The sequence below is a fragment of the Glycine max genome, chromosome 8 (genome assembly GCF_000004515.6).
Source record: "Glycine max cultivar Williams 82 chromosome 8, Glycine_max_v4.0, whole genome shotgun sequence".
In the NCBI taxonomy this organism is placed as follows: Eukaryota; Viridiplantae; Streptophyta; class Magnoliopsida; order Fabales; family Fabaceae; genus Glycine; species Glycine max.
The window spans coordinates 28,902,162-28,922,224 of NC_038244.2; the positions used below are offsets into that span (position 1 = coordinate 28,902,162).

At 35.6% G+C, this 20,063-nt stretch overlaps 1 protein-coding gene across 1 annotated transcript; it reads right to left on the reverse strand.

Moving 5' to 3' along the window:
- Positions 1-14,931: 14,931 nt before the first annotated feature.
- LOC106799575 (uncharacterized) lies at positions 14,932-16,711 on the reverse strand. Its single transcript, XM_014778468.1, has 3 exons — positions 16,655-16,711; positions 15,309-15,437; positions 14,932-15,219 (listed from the first exon to the last, which is right to left on the reverse strand). Exons 1-3 carry the CDS (start codon positions 16,709-16,711, stop codon positions 14,932-14,934), a joined length of 474 nt encoding a protein of 157 aa, XP_014633954.1.
- Positions 16,712-20,063: the final 3,352 nt, after the last annotated feature.

Here is a 20,063-nt window from a genome sequence, read left to right on the forward strand (position 1 = left end):
TAACTTGAATAGAAAGTTAAATAGAATTTTTAATTGGGGAAATAATTTGTAATATCTTAATTCAACCCTCCCTTCTTAAGATATCTGAGGCCACTTGTCCAACAAGTAGTATCAGAGCTTTATTCTTGTATAAAGTTTAGAAGCTTCAAGAATTATGGCCTCATCAAACTACTTGCTTCTCGAGGGAAATTATATAAATAGACCTCCCATCTTTAATGGAGTGGGTTACCACTACTGGAAAACCCGCATGCAAATCTTTATAGAGGCAATAGATTTAAATATTTGGGAAGCCATAGAACAAGGACCTTATGTTCCCTCTATAATGGCCGTAAGTGCAACAATAGAAAAACCTAGAGCAGATTGGACTGAGGAAGAAAGAAGATTAGTACAATATAATTTAAAGGCCAAAAATATTATTACATCTGCCCTAGGAATAGATGAATACTTTAGGGTTTCAAATTGTAAAAGTGCTAAGGATATGTGGGATACACTACAAGTAACACATGAAGGCACAACAGATGTTAAAAGATCTAGGATAAACACTTTAACTCGTGAATATGAACTGTTTAGGATAAATGTAAATGAAAGTATACAAGACATGCAAAAGAGGTTCACACACATAGTTAATCATCTTGTGTAACATCCTGGAAATTTCTACCCGGAATTTTTGGAAACAATGTATTTTGAATGATTATATATATATAAGTATTATTCAGTGTATATGCATATATGTTCTTGGTAAGGGTAGGAATAGTAGGGGCAAGATACGCGGGTTAGACTAATTAAGGAAGAGAAATCCATAACTGGGAGGTTATGGGTTAATTCTTAATTAATTAGTTAAAAATCATCGTTTTGCGTGCAACTTAGAATTTAACGAAACCAACCTCTGAACCACGCTCGGGGTTTTATTCTGAGCGTTTTGATATATATATTGCTTACTTTCGAAAACTGGCCCCGACGGACGCAGAGAAACGCGAGGATTTGGAACCAGAGAAATGGCACGCAAACCGAGGCAGGATTTTAGCGTTTCAAAGGTCAGATTTTCCTCACTTTTGTGACTGAGTATGGGTCACAGTCAAAAAGGGAAAGTGGGCCCTTCTTGCTCCACTCAAATGGAGACATGTGGCATTGCTTAAATAAAATAATAGAAAAAGAGAAAAACCCTTTTATTTAAAACCAAAAAGCAACCCTCTCTCTCCTCACTCAGCCCCACATTTTCAGAAGCTCTCTCTCCCTCTCCCTCACGTTGCTTTTCTTCCTCCCTCATTCACCATTGAAGCTCCACACAAAGCTTCAACCTTTGGTGCTCATTTCTGCCCCAAATCGTGAAAGGAGAGCATTTTCGGGGTCGTGAAGTGCGTGACTACGAGTGGGACTTCGAAAATTCAGGTTTGGGTGGACTTCTTTCTCCTTTGATTTTCGTGGGTATGGGGTTTTGGGAGATATGATGGGTAGTCTTGCTAGGGTTCTGCTGTGTGATGATTATTTGTGAAGACTTTTGTTGAAAGCTTGTTGAAATTGCCATGTTGGATGAGTTAAACATACCCATTCTGTTTTAGGGTTTTTGTGATGATGTTTGTGATGTTTATATGCTGAAATTGCTGATGGAAAACTGTTAGAGATGAAGGGTAGAACTAACCTAGGGTTAGAAAGTGAGAATGTGATGTTATGAGTGGAAAAAGAGTGAGGCTTTGAGGGTTGGAAGGTTACGTCTGAATTCTGTGGTAAATGGAGGTTAAAGTAAGTTAATCCTAGCTTGAAATGTCATTTAGGACTTATGAGAAAGCTTGGACTGTGCTAGAGAGAAAAACAAATGACCAAAGTGAACCAAGAGCCATTTCTAGGGCAAAATTGGGTGTTGAGGGGTCAAATTTTGATTCGGTGGAATTTTTGGTGTAAATTCAGTTTGAGCAAGTTTAGATTGATGTTATGGACTTGTGTGAGGTGAGAGTTTGCTTCAAATTTACCTCATTCTAAATTTCACTTTTCAAACCCAGAAAACCCATTGAATTGAGGGGTTTTGGACACCTAGATTTTGTGTTGCTGTGGTTTGAAGCTTGGCTTTGGTTTAGACATGTTTGATACATGATTTGGGACTTGAAGGATTTGATTTGAGCAAGATTGGATGAGGGGAAGTGTGATTTTCGAAATCTGCACTTATGCAGAATTTTGCTGTCAAAATAGGTGCAGCAGGATTTTAGCTTGGTGCAGAAAATGCTTGTGTGTGGTTGGCTGTGGAAAGAGTAGTACAGAATGAGTTCTGGATGTTTGCTAGTAGATCCCAACGGTCACAATGTAGGCTTATGCACTATAGACTTCCAGTAAAATTTTGGAGTCGATCCAACGGTTAACGAATTGGATCGAAGGAATTGTTACTGTGGTCTTTAAGTGAGAAAAGCTATGATTTTGGTTGATGTGTTGAGCAGAGTTTTCTGCCTTTGCTCTGTTTTGCTTGGCTGTGATAGCTTGTGCTGTTTGAATGTTGTTTTGCTTGGATGTTGTGGAAGCTTGGGAGGATTGATGGGGAACCGGTATTGAGAGAAACGAGGATATGGGCTACGTGGGAGTACGTGAGCTCAGTTGGAGGTGGGCAACAGGGGATGGTGGGTTTATGCGCGCATTGTGGATGTGGAAAACTTGTTGTGCACCATCGCCCGACCGCCACCTAGTACCACATGTGATGGGTACCCCATAATCCTACAAGCTTGAGATGAGGAAGTGTTGAAGGGTGAAACTTCCTGCTTTTATTGTTGACCACAGAGTGGTACCTGGAGATATGTCGCGGGGGTCAGGAGACCTTGGGGACGTCAGGTGGGGTGCTATTGCCCAAAACCAAGCTTGACCAATCCCGACCCAACCCGGGCATAGTCAGTCAGTGAGAACCTGTGATGTACCTAAACAGGCGAGCTCCTGGCAGTCAACAGATAAAAGGAACAAAGACCACAAAGCAAGGAGGCTTGTGGTGGCTGGCCAGCTGTGAATTTTGTGTGATATGTGGATTGTGGCCTCTGGTAATCGATTACCAAGGGTGGGTAATCGATTACAAGGCTTAAAAATGAAGACAGGAGGCTAAGATGGTCTCTGGTAATCGATTACCACGGGGTGTAATCGATTACCAGGCTTGAAAACGAAGTCAGGAAACTAAGGGAGCCTCTGGTAATCGATTACCAGCCTGTGTAATCGATTACACAGAGGAATGGGTCACTGGTAATCGATTACCAGGTATGTGTAATCGATTACACAGTGCATTTTTGCATATTTCATGTCTTGAGGCTGTGTAATTCAAGTTTAGCCTCTGGTAATCGATTACCAAGGCTGTGTAATCGATTACCAGAGATGGAAAGCCTTAAAATACCCCTTTTTCTTGCATGTAATGGTCATGAGAAGCTTTGTGTTGCGGCATAGTTAGATTCTTGTGAAAGAGTCTACCCCTTTCTTTTCTTCCTTGTAGATCGTGATGGCGGCGCAGCTAATCCGTGAACGAGTTAAGATGGAGTGCCTAGAGGGAGCTTGGGAGACCCTCGAAGGCAACACGAGGTGCCGATTTCGGGGCACCATTCGATTCACGGCTACTTCTTTGGTGCATCCAGATGAACCTGCACGGACGCTTCAGCGCACGGTGGAGTGGACAGCCTTTTTGGATTAGTTTTGTATACTTTTGAGGGTGGGTGTATCTAGGACTGACTGTTAGGTTTACTCTTTTGTTTTTGTATGGGTAGACCTGATGTATAGGAATTTGATGATTGTATACATGTGGCTGAAGCCACCACTATGAACACTTTTGCTCTGGATGACACTATGTATTTTGTAAAACTCCCATATTTTGGACAGCTTTAAATGATGAGTGCATTTATGATCGATCTTGTTATTTGAAAAGAAAGCATTAGCAACTTTATTTGTAAAAGAGTTTATCGACCGTATTTTATTCTTTTATTTTCACGTGACGACCTAAAGTAATGACTGGTATATTCTTCCTTTTGAAATAGCAAAGTAATTTAGAGAATTATGAGCGGTAAGAAAGAAATGACTCCGAATAGAGTTGTGAACTGGCCATTCAGGACTTTATAGTAAGGATTTTCCTTCTACACCTAGTTATTGTGAAAAAAAAAAGAGAAAGATATGAAAAGGGAAAAGAAGAATAAAAAAAAATTTACCATGTTTTTTTTGTTTATTTAAATTATTACTATTAAACCAGTCATTAATTTAGGGACGCCACATCTTGCATCTCTAGGAAAAACTTTTCAAAATGAAGATCTAGTAAATAAAGTTTTAAGATGTATTAATAGAGAATGGCAACTAAAGGTAACAGCCATCACAGAATCTCAAGATTTGTCTAGTATGTCTCTTGCTACGTTATTTGGAAAATTGCAGGAGCATGAAATGGAATTATTGAGATTAAATCAACATGAAGAAACTGATAAGAAGAAGAAGGGAATCACTCTTAAAGTCTCATCTGCAATCCAAGAAGACAGTGATAAAGAAGATTCAATTGACTTGGATAATGATGAAGATATTAGTCTTTTTGTAAAAAGATTCAACAAGTTCCTGAGAGTCAGAGGAAATCAAAAGCGACCAAAATTTAAATCTAAAAGAAGGACAGAAACTTCATCCTCTACTCTAAAATGCTTTGAGTGCAATCAACTTGGACATCTGAGGGTTGATTGCCCCATTTTCAAGAAAAAGATGGAGAAGTCTGAAAAGAAAAATATTAATGAAAAGAAATTGAAGAAAGCATACATTACATGGGATGAAAACGATATGGAATCTTCTGAAGATTCAGAAAATGAAGAGATAAACCTCTGCCTTATGGCTAAAAGTTATGAAAGTGATGAAGAGGTAACATCTTCAAACAACTTATCTATTTCTTTTGATGAATTGCAAGATGCATTTGCTGATCTGCATAAAGAGTCAATTAAACTTGCAAAGTTAGTTTCATCTTCAAAGAAAACAATTTCAAATTTAGAAAATGAAATTTCAAAATTAAACAAAGAATTAGATCATCTTAGAAATGAAGTCTCAATTTCTAAACCAAATGAAAAAGTTCATATCTCTACTATTTCTGACAAGAAAATGTCAGATTCTTGTAGTTGTTGTGAAAAGTATGAAAAAGAAATTAAAGAATTGAAAAACTCACTTGCAAAATTCTCTTATAGGAAAAATAATTTAGATGTCATATTAGGAAAACAAAGACATGCCTCCAATAAGACTGGACTAGGATATAAATCTGAAAAACAACAAAAATTTCATAAAAATTTCTTTACTTCCACACAAAAATATAATTCTAGTTCTATCACATGTTTTTACTGTGGAAGAAAAGGGCATGGCACATCTACATGCTATTTTAGAAGAAATTGTAACAATATTAAAATGATTTGGGTCCCAAAAGGATCTGTTATTCATACTAACACACAAGGACCCAATAAAGTTTGGGTACCTAAGTTACAACCTTGATTTTGTAGGAACCCTTGAGGAAAAAGTGGTACATAGATAGCGGATGCTCAAAATATATGACGGGAGACGAATCAAAATTCACACATATCTCTCCCAAGAAAAGCGGACATGTAACTTATGGTGACAACAACAAAGGTAGAATTCTTGGAGTTGGAAAAATAGGTACAAATTCTTCAACCTCCATTGAAAATGTTCTACTTGTTGAAGGTCTTAAACATAGTCTGCTTAGTGTGAGTCAATTATGTGACAAAGGCTATTTGGTATCATTTGATTCTCAAAAGTGTGTCATTGAACATAAACATGATACAAATATAAAGCATATAGGGTTTAGAGTCAACAATGTTTACATGATAGACTTAAGTCAAAAACTAGATAATAATCAATGTTTTCTTAGTAAAGATGATGATCCATGGTTGTGGCATAAACGGATTGCACATATAAACATGGAACACTTAAATAGATTAATATCAAAAGATTTAGTTGTTGGTTTGCCAAAACTAAGATTTGAAAAAGATAGGCTATGTGATGCATGTCAAAAGGGAAAACAAACTAGAGTTTCTTTCAAATCTAAAAACATTGTTTCAACTACTCAACCCTTACAATTATTAAATATGGATTTGTTTGGTCCTTCCAGAATCATGAGTTTTGGAGGAAGTTACTATGCTCTTGTTATAGTTGATGATTATTCTAGATACACATGGACTCTTTTTATCACTCATAAGAATGATGCATTTCAAGCATTTAGAAAACTTGCAAAAATCATTCAAAATAAGAAAAATCTCGAGATTATATCTATTAGGAGTGATCATGGGGGTGCGTTTGAAAATAAAGAATTTGAATTATGTTGTGATAAGCATGGGATTGAGCATAACTTTTCTGCACCAAGAACCCCTCAACAAAATGGTGTTGTTGAAAGGAAAAATAGATCTTTGGAAGAGATTGCTAGAACTTTATTAAATGATACTCCTCTTCCAAAATACTTTTGGGCTGAAGCCGTTAACACTGCATGCTACATTTTAAATAGGGCTTTAATAAGACCCATTTTAAAGAAAACTCCATATGAATTGTTCAATGGCAGAAAACCAAACATCTCACATCTTCATATCTTTGGTTGTAAATGTTTTGTATTGAATAATGGAAAAGATAACTTAGGAAAATTTGATGCTAAGTAAGATGAAGGTATTTTCCTTGGATATTCTCTGCATAGTAAAGCTTATAGAATATATAATAAAAGAACAATGACAATTGAAGAGTCTATAAATGTTTCCTTTGATGAGTCTAATGCCATTCTTCCAAGGAAGAATTTTTTAGATGATATTTCAGATTCCTTAGAAGATACACATATTCATGGAAATGACTCTAAAGAAAAAGATGAAGGAAGCAATGAGGATTCTCAAGATAATGGAGTTAGAGCAAATAATGAACTTCCAAGAGAATGGAAAGCCTCAAGAGATCATCCCCTCGACAACATTATTGGTGATATATCAAAAGGGGTACCAACTAGGCATTCTCTTAAAGATTTATGCAATAATATGGCTTTTGTATCTATGATTGAACCTAAAAATATAAAAGAAGCCATAGTAGATGATAACTGGATCATTGCCATGCAAGAAGAACTGAATCAATTTGAAAGAAACGTGTGAAAACTAGTAGAAAAACCTGAAAATTATCCTGTCATAGGAACAAAATGGGTTTTTAGAAATAAATTGGATGAACATGGCATAATTATTAGAAATAAGGCTAGGTTAGTAGCAAAAGGGTATAATCAAGAAGAGGGAATAGACTATGAAGAAACATATGCTCTAGTTGCAAGATTAGAAGCCATTAGAATGCTCTTAGCATATGCATCCATAATGAATTTTAAGCTCTATCAAATGGATGTTAAAAGTGCTTTTCTAAATGGCTTAATTCAAGAAGAAGTATATGTTGAACAACCCCCAGGTTTTGAAATCCCAGATAAACCAAATCATGTTTATAAATTGCAAAAGGCTCTTTATGGTTTGAAACAAGCCCCTAGGGCATGGTATGAACGTTTAAGCAATTTTCTCCTAGAAAAAGAATTTTCTAGAGGAAAAGTGGATACCACATTATTCATAAAGAGAAAGCATAATGATATTTTTTTAGTTCAAATATATGTTGATGATATAATTTTTGGATCCACTAATGATTCATTGTGCAAGGAGTTTTCCCTTGATATGCAAAGTGAATTTGAAATGTCAATGATGGGAGAACTAAAGTACTTCCTGGGATTAAGAATCAAGCAAACTCAAGAAGGTATATTCATCAATCAAGCCAAGTACTGTAAGGAATTGATCAAAAGATTTGGGATGGAAAGTACAAAACACATGGCTACACCGATGAGCACTAGTTGTTACTTAGATAAAGATGAATCCGGTCAGTCTATAGACATGAAACAATATCGAGGTATGATCGGATCTCTTCTTTATTTATCTGCCAGTAGACCTGATATTATGTTTAGTGTATGCATGTGTGCTAGGTTTCAATCCAACCCCAAACAATCACATTTGTGTGCAGTTAAGAGAATCATGAGATATTTATTAGGTACAATAAATTTAGGATTATGGTATCCTAAGAACTAAACATGTAACTTAATAGGATATTCTGATTCTAAATTTTCCGGATCTAAAACTGATAGAAAAAGCACAAGTGGAACTTGTCAATTCATTGGATCCGCTCTTGTCTCATGGCATAGTAAGAAACAAAACAGTGTTGCTTTATCCACTCCTGAAGTGGAATATATCTCTGCCGGCAGTTGTTGTGCACAGATTTTATGGATGAAGCAACAATTATCTGATTATGGTATCCTTCTTGATCGAATACCTATTAGGTGTGATAACACTAGTGCCATAAATCTATCCAAAAACCCTGTACAACATTCTAGAACGAAACATATAGAAATTAGACACCATTTTCTAAGAGACCATGTTCTAAAGGGAGATTTTTTGCTAGAGTTTGTTGATACAAAGAATCAGCTTGCTGATATCTTTACAAAACCTCTCCCAAAGGATATATTCTTTTCAATAAGAAGAGAATTAGGACTTGTAGACCTTAGTGATTTGGATAGGTAAAGTTTATGATTGATTGATTGTGTTTTGATTAAGTATGACACTTGTTTTTGTTTAATTTAGTTTACTTTTCTTGTTAGTATAATTAACTCTTAAGATAGGATAAATTTTTAAACTTAGAAATAAGTTTTCTTTTAGGAAAAGGCTATTGTTTTGTTCTGGTAATCGATTACATGAATACTGTAATCAATTACGCTAGAACAGATGGCCTGTAATCGATTACAGTCTTCATGTAATCGATTACCAGTAGGCTGCCTCCACCTGTAATCGATTACCAAAACTTGTAATCGATTACCAAGCGTCCTGGTCTATAAATATCACGTTTTTCAGAAACCCCTGTGCAGCCCCTTCCTCCTTGCGACGTTCCTCCATTCCCAAACCCCCAAACCTTCCTATCTCACTCATTTTTTCATCAAATCGACTCCCGTAACTTGCAATCTACTTCTTTTTCAATTTTCTATTGATTTCACCGATTGAAATCTGCAAAAACTCCATCATATGGCAGAATCATCAAAGAAACGAAAGGGTTCATCCGCCTCCGCTTCGGCTTCAAGAGCTCATCGTTCCGGAGCCACCAACGCATCCACAACACCAATTCCACCCTCCTTATCCTCTTCCATATTGTTTTCTTCTGAAGAACAGCAGAAACGGTATTCAAATCTTTTTCTCATCTCGTTCCATTATCGACCCTAAGTTCATTGATATGGAATTCTTTTCTGCTGAAACCTTTGATTGCATTCAAGCATTTCAGAATTTAGGTCTCATACCTTTCATGTCATTACAATTTTCTGTTTATCCTAAATTGGTTAAAGCCTTTTATTGTAATCTTGAAATTCAGGACAACACTTTGATTTCTGAGGTTTTTGGGATAAAAATGGTCATTGACCAATCCCTTTTCCATGACTTAACCCAATTGTCCAGTGACGGTGTACCATTTGAAGGTACACTGAATGACGATTGGAAATTTGATTTCTCTACACATGATGCCCGCCAGTTGGTTTGCACCAACCATGCGGATATGACCGGACGCCTTCTTGCCGGTTCATTATCTTATTGTGCGGATTTTGCTTCCACGATCTTCCAACCTTGCCCAGGTTTCTGAGGAAGATCTTATTATCATGTGGGCCTTTCATACCGAGCGTCAACTTGACTGGACACACTTAGTCAGATATCACATGCATAAGGCATTGCGATTAAATGCTCCTTTGCCATATCCACATCTTGTTACTCTCTTTTTTCTCCATTTTCAAATTCCTCTTGATTCTGAACCTTATGTTCCAATCAAGAGATCTTTTTTAATTGGTGCTTTTGTGATTGCTTCTTTTGGTTACCGCAAAGAGCCTGATGGCTCTTGGGTCAAAAAGGGCACTCAACTCGCTGATGAAGAAGGCAACCTACCAGTTGAAGATAATTCCACTCTTCTTCGAAGGCTTATGGACAAGTTTGATGGTCTTCAGACCTTTTTTGGTGACAAATTTGATGCCATGGAATTGCAAGTCGACATGCGGTTCGATGCCATGGAATCAAGGATCACCAAAGTTGAAGAAGATGTCTCCTTCATCCGTACTTGCTTTGATCCACCACCACCGCCTCCATCATCATCTTAGCTTAAGTATTATGACTAAGTATTATTAGTGATTAAGTATTATTAGTACTTTGGTTTATCGCCGTGTATTTGGCTTTGTGATGTTCTAGTTATCATAATCTTGCACTATTATTAAGTATTATTATATTTCTCGACTTTGTTTTGGATTGGTTATGACAATGTATGGATTTATTTTGGTTTATTGTTTGGCTCTGTTTGGATTTTGATTGTGTTGCTTAGTTCTTTTTTATGTTGCCAAAGGGGGAGAGAACTTGGGTTAGAAATCAATTAGAAATTTATCATTAAGTAAAGTTAGGCATACATGCCAAAAGATAGGGGGAGTAAGGGTTGTGTGAACGTGCTATCATCTTGTATATAGCTTGTCTTGATTTCAGGGATTGTCATCATCAAAAAGGGGGAGATTGTAGACAAAGGATCAAGCTGAATGTTTTGATGATGCCAAAGGGTTACATGTTTCTCAAAGCTTTATTCAAGACAAAGAAATCAAAGATATTCAAGATGGATGATCAAGACAGCCTCTAGAGTCTTAGGAAGAGTATATTTAATAGGAAAGGAATTCCAATTGAAGTAGCAAAAGGTTTGGCCAAGAAATTTAAGTTAAAAAGTCTTTTTCCAGAAATTTACTCTCTGGTAATCGATTACCAGAGGATGTAATCGATTACCAGTGGCCAAAACTGATTTACAACAACTATTAAAATTTGAATTCAAAATTTGCACTGTGTAATCGATTACACATATTTGGTAATCGATTACCAGCAGTTACTGAACATTTTTAATTCAAATTTTAAAGCTTGTAATCAATTACACACATATTGTAATCGATTACCAGAGCATATTTTTAGAAGATATTCTCAACAGTCACATCTTTTTATTTGGTTCTTGAATGGCTATCAAAGGCCTATATATATGTGACTTGAGACATGAATTTGAAAAGAGTTTTTCAGAACAAAAAGGTCTTATCCTCTTAAAAAGAAAAATCGTTTTATCCTCTTACAAATTCCTTGGCCAAAACACTTGTGATTCAATAAGGAATTATTTGAGTGCTCAAATTGTTCAATCTATCTCTTTCAAGAGAGATTTCTTCTTCTCTTCTTCTTTATTCTGAAAAGGGATTAAGAGACCGATGGTCTCTTGTTGTGAAAGAATTCTAAACACAAAGGAAGGATTGTCCTTGTGTGTTTAGAACTTGTAAAAGGAATTTACAAGATATTGGAACTCTCAAGCGGGTTGCTTGGGGATTGGACGTAGGCACAAGGGTGTGGCCGAACCAGTATAAATCTGAGTTTGCACTTTCTCTTCCCTTAAAATCCTTCATTTATTATTGTTTTATATTCATATTCAAATTGTTCAATTTTGAATCAATATTTAAGAAATTCATTATTAAGGGAATTAATAACTTGAATAGAAAGTTAAATAGAATTTTTAATTGGGGAAATAATTTGTAATATCTTAATTCAACCCCCCCTTCTTAAGATATCTGAGGCCACTTGTCCAATAAGTAGTATCAGAGCTTTATTCTTGTATAAAGTTTAGAAGCTTCAAGAATTATGGCCTCATCAAACTACTTGCTTCCCGAGGGAAATTCTATAAATAGACCTCCCATCTTTAATGGAGTGGGTTACCACTATCTGAGGTCACTTGTCCAACAGGATGGGTAAGAGATAGCATGAGTCCATGTGCTGTCCCGGTAATTTTGGTTCCAAAAAAAGATGGTTCTTGGAGGATGTGCTCCGATTGTAGAGCTTTAAACAATATTACCATTAAATATAGGTATCCAATACCTAGACTTAATGATTTGCTTGATGAATTGCGTGGTGCTTGTTTCTTTTCCAAAATTGATTTGAAAAGTGGTTACAATCAAATAAGGATTAAAGAAGGAGATGAATGGAAAACTGCTTTCAAAACTAAATATGGATTATATGAATGGTTGGTTATGCCTTTCGGTTTGACTAATGCACCAAGCACTTTCATGAGATTAATGAACCATGTTTTGAGAGAATTCATTGGTAAATTTGTGGTGGTGTACTTTGATGATATCCTTCTTTATAACACAACCCTTGATTTGCATGTTGCACACTTAAAATTGGTGTTTTGTGTGCTTAGGAAGGAACAATTGTATGCTAACCTTGAAAAATGTATTTTTTGCAAAGACCATGTTGTGTTTCTTGGTTTTGTAGTGAGTTCCAAAGGGGTTCAAGTTGATGAAGAAAAGGTCAAGGCTATCCAAGAGTGGCCCACACCTAAAACTGTGACCGAGGTGAGAAGTTTTCATGGCCTAGCAAGTTTTTATAGACGATTTGTGAAGGATTTTAGTACCCTGGCAGCACCTTTAAATGAGGTAATTAAGAAAAATGTTATTTTTAAATGGGGGGAGAAACAAGAAGAAGCTTTCAATGATCTTAAGCAAAAGTTAACCAATGCCCCCATACTTGCTTTGCCAAATTTTTTAAAATCTTTTGAAATTGAATGTGATGCTTCAAATGTTGGGATTGAGGCTGTATTGTTACAAGAAGGTCATCCAATTGCTTATTTTAGTGAAAAATTAAGTGGTCCTACCCTTAACTATTCTACTTATGATAAGGAGTTGTATGCCTTAGTGAGAGCGTTGAAAACATGGCAACACTATCTTTATCCCAAGGAGTTTGTGATCCATAGTGACCATGAATCCCTAAAATACTTAAAAGGACAAGGTAAGCTAAATAAAAGGCATGCCAAATGGGTGGAATTTCTTGAGCAATTTCCTTATGTTATTAAACATAAAAAGGGAAAAGAAAATATTGTTGCGGATGCCTTGTCAAGGAGACACTTTTTGCTTTCTATGCTTGAAACAAAAATGATTGGATTTGATTGCTTGAAAGAAATATATGAAGGAGATGACACCTTTGGTGAAATCTTCAAAAATTGTGAAAAGTTTTCTAAAGATGGTTTTTATAAATATGAGGGCTATCTTTTCAAAGAAAATAAATTATGTGTGCCCAAGTGTTCTACTAGAAACTTGCTTGTGTGTGAAGCTCATGAAGGATGGTTGATGGGGGCATTTTGGGGTCCAAAAGACTTTAGATACATTGAAAGAGCATTTTTATTGGCCTAACATGAAGAAAGATGTGCAGAAATTTTGTGAGCGTTGTATTGTTTGCAAAAAGGCCAAGTCAAAGGTAATGCCTCATGGTTTGTATACCCCTTTACGAATTCCGGATTCTCCATGGATTGATTTATCAATGGACTTTGTTTTAGGGCTTCCTAGAACAAGTAATGGTAAGGATTCCATATTTGTTGTTGTTGATAGGTTTTCTAAAATGGCTCATTTTATTCCTTGTATGAAATTTGATGATGCTAATCATGTGGCGGATTTTTTCTTCAAAGAAGTAGTGAAACTCCATGGATTACCAAGAAGCATTGTTAGTGATAGGGACTCCAAATTCCTAAGCCATTTTTGGAGGACCCTATGGGGGAAGTTGGGTACTAAGCTACTATTTTCTACTACTTGTCACCCTCAAACGGATGGACAAACGGAGGTCGTGAATAGGACTTTGGGTACCTTGCTAAGAACTGTTTTGAAAAAGAATCTTAAAAATTGGGAAGTTTGCTTACCTCACATTGAATTTGCTTATAATAGGTTGTTTTCCAACCCGAAGATTGGGTTTGGGTTCACATGAGAAAGGAGAGGTTTTCGGAGCAAAGGAAATCCAAGCTTCAACCAAGAAGGGATGGTCCATTTCAAGTACTTGAAAGGATAAATGACAATGCGTACAAGATTGAATTGCCCGGTGAGTATAATGTGAGTACTACATTTAATGTGTCTGACTTAACTCTTTTTGATGTAGATGGAGAAGCCGATTTGAGGACAAATCCTTTTGAAGAGGGAGAGAGTGATGAGGACAAGGCAAGGAATAAGGACAAGGAACCTTTAGAAGGACTTGGAGGACCTATGGCAAGGGCTAGAACGAAGAAGGCCAAGGAAGCTCTTCAACAAGTATTAACCATGCTATTTGAATTTAGGCCCAAGTTACAAGTGGAGATGCTTCGGATTGTTAATTGCACCATGTTCCAAGAAGAGTAGAGGGTGCCACTATTGTTGAGTGGTTTTATTAGCATTTTGTTAGTTGAAATAAAGGCCCAAACTTGTGTTTAAGTGGCTATCAATTCTCTTGGGATTTGCACCACCTATGGGCTTGTTTTAATTTAAATAAATTAAGGTTTAATAAGGTGAAAACTCTAGGATTGTGGCTGCCTCTTGGCTGACCATGGAGTTGCACAATTTTCCATATGTGTATGTGTCTTAATTCTAGTTTTAATTAGGTATAATGACACCATCAATTGTTGTTATCAATTCTAGTTTTAATTAGGTTTAATGACACCATCAATTGTTGTTATTGGTGATCATTTCACTTGTGTAACCAACTTGATGTCATTCCTATTTATAGGCTACACATTTTCTAATAAAAAAATAGACCTTGAATTTGAGTTTTAATCACCTTCTAAAGTGTGAGAGTGAATCTCCTTAGTTACTTGAGTGATTCAAGAAATTGGTTTATCAAGGAACACCACCTTGTGTGTGACACCAATTCCGGAGGAGTGATTCTTCCAACCCCCTTCTTCATTCTCCTTCTTCATCTTTCTAAACCTTCATTCATTTTCCATCCAAACACATTCAAACTTTGAACCAAATACCTTACATTCAACCCTCCATAAACTTGTCACTTTCTCTCTCGTTCAATAAATTTCATAAAAAAAAGAAAGAAAAACCTTTGAAGATCCATCTTCAACCCTTGTGCAAATGGGTTTACATCAATTGTGAACCCCATAAATTAACTTCACCATCCATCCTCCTCCTCCCGAAACTGGCTTCGCATGGAACTTTAACGGACATCCACATTTTCTACTGCCAGTGCATGTTCTTACCAAATTATGTTTCTTAGGCCTATACTCCCCTCTCCTTTCACAAGCTATCAATAGAAACGAGGCTCTTCCTCGAACACCAGTATCGGTGTCTGACCTCATTATAACAACAAAAAATCCAATGTCATGAGCCAACGATCGAGCCCATTGTAAAACTTCATCACGGGTAGCAAACAACTATAACACAGTTCAAATAAGGTCTAACATCAGTAACATGTATGTAATATAATTACTGTACCAACAACAACAACAAATTACACAAATACCTGAGAAGTATTAAAGATATCAGAGCAATCAACGTGTTCTACTTTAACGCCAGCATCTTTCTCATTTTCAATATTCATATCAACTTCTTCAGACATCATATTATCATACATCCACTGCTCTTCGTCCATCTTAATAAAACATTTAACAAATTCAATTCAATGGAAAAATTTATATAATCACCTCATTTTTTTATTGACACAAGTATAGATGTTTACAAAAAAAAAATATTTTATTGCACATTTTCATTAAAATGTCATATAAATCTAATAAATGCAGCATTCAATAAAATACATAATTGAATTAAACATGTAAATACATAATCATTGTCATAATTTTTTTTTAATTATTAATCATTAGTATATTCATTTTTAAGCAATTTAATGTTAGTTAATTATTAATCATTAGTATTTTTTTCACCATTCTAATTACTTAATACATTTTTTATATCACTATAAAAATTAATATGATCCGTATGGGTCATACGGATTGTTGATCCGTATGTGCAAACCATTTTTTTTGGCTTACTTCTCCTTCTCCGAGGATGAAAATTGACCAAAACTCACCGTATACTCCTCACAGGTGCACATACACCAGTGGAGACCAAATACGCTTCCAAACCACCAGTAACGAAAGCAAGTTACACTAAGTGACGAAAATCTTGCGAAAAAAATGGAACTGTAGAAATGAAAAATCTTGCTGCTACTTATAACCAAAATGGCATTTTGGAAAATTGCTGGGTGCCCCAAGCAATTCCCAAGTAAAAATGATGTCAATTGAGCCCACCAATCAAAGAAAAATTAATTGGTTTGTATGATCATTATTTTAAAAAAAAAAATTAATTTGTCACCTCTTATTTTTTTAAATCTACCATTTTAATTTTCATGTTTTTTAATTGAAATATTTATCCTTCATTTTAAAAAAACTTAATGATTTAAGTCTTTTATTTTTTAATTGAAATATTTTATCTTCCATTTTTAAAAATTTACAATTTTAATCTTTGTGATCAATTTTGAACGTTGATTTATGTATCCTGTAAACGTTGACTGACATGTGTTTATTTATTATCAACATTAGAAATTTTTTCTTAATTATTTAATTTCTAAAAAACTTAATCTATTAAAAAAGACTAAAATATGTTTTTTATTCCTATAAATATCGAAAAATTTGAAATTTGTCCATACAAAATTTTTTGTATGTTTTTCGTCCTCATAAAATTGAAGTGTGTTTTGTTTTTTTCCAAAACTCGGCTTAGACGAATTTGATCCTAAGTGTTTGATGTGTGTCCACTAAAAAATTAAATGTGGAGCTATGTCACCAACCCGCACCCAAACATCTCCCCACTCACCATTCGACCAACCATCGCAACTCCGACCACCGTGTGACCAACCACCACCTTACCCATCTCCTTCGCATTGCGCTATCACCTACACCACCTCCTCCACAATGCACCACTACCCACACAAGCCACCATCTCTGCCGCTGACCCTGACGACACAAAATTTGGTGGTGGTGTTTGGCTTATGTGGGTAGTGGCGTGCGGTGGTGCAGGTGGTGGCACGACGAGCGGTGGTTGTTATGAGTTTGGGAGAAAGGGGTATTTTGCAAAAAAAAAAAAAAAACCCCAAAAATTGTATTTTATAATTTAAGTTTAAAAAAATGACACATTGGCTCGGATTTGTCCAAGCCTAGCTCTGGGCCAAAAAATAATACATTTCAATTTTATGAAGAGGAAAACATACCAAAAATTTTATAGGAACAAATTCCAAAAATTTTTATATTTATAAGGACGAAAAATATATTTTAACCTAATAAAAATTTAAAAAGTACATAATCAAGTTTGAAATTAACAAAGGAGATTAAAATCACAGATTTTTTAAAAGTGGGAAATAAAATGTCTTAATTTAAAAATAGAGGGACTAAAATGATAAATTTTTAAAAAAATAGGAGACGAAACCTCCCAAATAAAAAATAGGAAAACTAAAATTATTATTTTTTAAAAAAAAAAATAGGAGGACAAAAGTTGCATTTCAACCTCTCTTTTTATTAATACTTAGGGGTGTTTGGATGCGTGTTTGATAAAATTGATTTTGAATTAAATTAATTTTGGTTAAAATTGATTTTGAAGTAATGTGAGTTATGTTTGAATGTTTTCGTTGTAAAATTAAGTTAGGAGTATATTTCAATACAAAATTTTGGATTTAACATTGAAGTTACTTAAAGTTGTTTTAGTTCAGAATTAATTCTGAACACATAATCAATTTTGAATTCTTCTCCAATGTGAAACTAAACATGTGAAAATGTATACAAAATTAATTCTTGACTCATAATCAACTTTCAAACGTTAAACCAAACACGCACAAGGTGCTTGATTTAAGGTCGTGAATGTGACATGTAACGACCTGCCTCATTGCTACGACATCGCTTACTATAAAATGTGACATTTCAATTTTTAAGTGAAAGCTCCATTAATTTGATTATGAAAACGATGGTAAATTTTTTGTGATGTACATTCATCAAAACAACACATAAACACGTGAACAATATATATATATATATATATATCACCACTACACATCTTTCAAATGTCAGAACATAATTTAGTTTTTGCATATATCTAAACTTGGGACTTACATGCCCAATAAAAAGAGTCAAGGAACCAACTAAGGAAGAGTTCATAACAAAACACAACTCTCCCCCAAAATAAATTCCAACTTTATCACGTTGGCTTGGCGGCTCCAACAAAAGACTTCCTACCAAGTCACCTACTGCTGCCCATCTGCTCCCACGAACGAAAGTTTGAGATCATCACAGGCACCAATTACACGGTACAAAAATTGCAAGGGTGAGTTTATTATAAAAGATCAACAAACACCAAAAGACAATGATTAACAAGAATACAATAACAATAACCACAATCATTCTCAATAACCCATCGGTTCAACATACACTTAACAAACTAGTCATCAACTTTTCCATAATTCAAATCAATTATGCTCAGAATGATGCATGTACCTGACTCAACTCTAAAATGCAATGTGGTACCATTTATCTGGAAATAGCCTAAGCGTGTCCACATGACACTCTCACTTAGAAAAACTAGGCACAAGTGTCAAGGTCACCCTGTTGTGCATAGGCAACTCCCCCCCCCCCATGGTAATCAACCTGAGTCTCAAGGAAGTTCTAAACTGAGTGACATGCTCCCAAGTACACGTATTTTTCCTCGTGAAAAATTGTCCATCATCAATGTACTGACCATGCATAGTTAAAGATTCTAAGTCATCCCCTTCTTTCTCCAGGGATGCTTAAAACTCTTTAAAACACTCTATTTTCCCCTCTAGGGATATCCAACATGGTCACCACACCCCCTATGTACATACACAACATACAACATCACAATAACATCATCAACATCAACATCATCTCATCTCAATGTCATTATCAACATCAACACCATCATCAACATCACAAGCAATCACATTCCACATACATACATATAAATTCATGCCCGGGATTCACATTCCCCAGGTCTTCAGGCAACATAAACCTCATACAACAATAATCCATAATATCACAAGACTCATATTTTTAAGGAAAATTCTAAATTAAAAAGGAGAACTATGGTATTCAAAACAAACTCTTATGCCCATTTAAAATTTAATAAAGAAGTAAATAGAAGAACAAATGTAAAATTTTGGGCAGAGTCCCCTCTATAATTAAGACTTTTCCCAAAAATTCCAATCAATACAACAACAACATCATTGACAATTTCAATCATCAATAACATACATATCACATCCCATTAGTTAAAAATATTGTTTTTCTTGAAAACCAGCATGCACATCAATAACTAATATATAACATCCCATTAGTTAAAAACACAGTTTTTCTTGAAAACCATCATGCACAGGGACAAACATACATCCCCATAATTGGGTCCCCTAACCCCAACTATGATATCAAAAGTTGTAAACAAATAATAAACTCCCCTCACCTATCTATATCTCTTCGTTAGTTCCTTGCGGTGTTGTTCTAAGATCTCTTAGGTTCACGTTCGTTTGTCCAAACGCAGAGCTCTATATACCAAATCAAAGATAATTAAGTATAGATTTCAAAGACAAGGTTAATATTAACTTTTGGGGTCAAATACTCATTCAATTTAAAAAGAGGTTAAAGGGGTGTTTTGAGATCCATATCAAAGAGAGGTCATTTTGAAATTCTGATCACGCCACTGTGACCAGGGTTCAACAAATGTTACAAAAATAAAGTCTATTTTATAAAAAGACAACTTTTAGAACGTCTCTTTTTCAAGGATTTTTCAAAGGAAGTGTAAAACATCAAATAATGGTACCCAAGTCAAAAGAGATGCAAACATAGGCTCAAACTATCAAGGTGAAGGCTTAGAAATCACGGTTACCTCGAAGAAACCGCGAAGGAATGATTGGAGGCTTCGTTCTCTACCGAATGCTCGAGTTGAGGTTTGAAGATTCGGCTCCAATTAAATTGTTCTTCTCCGTGCAGTGGTTCGACAACAAGCAAAGGCAGCTCGTGGTGGTCACCGGTGGTCGGTGGTGGTGGAGGAGGAGGTTGGGGGGGGGGGGGGGGGGAGGGTTTATGGGAAGAGATGGAGGTGAAAATGGTTGTTTTACGCTGTTGGACGTATTTGTAGCCTACAAGACTCGCCCAAGCGAAATTTAGCTTGCCTGGGCGAGTTTATCTAGCTCAAATTCGACTCGCTTGGGTGAATTTCGCTCCAA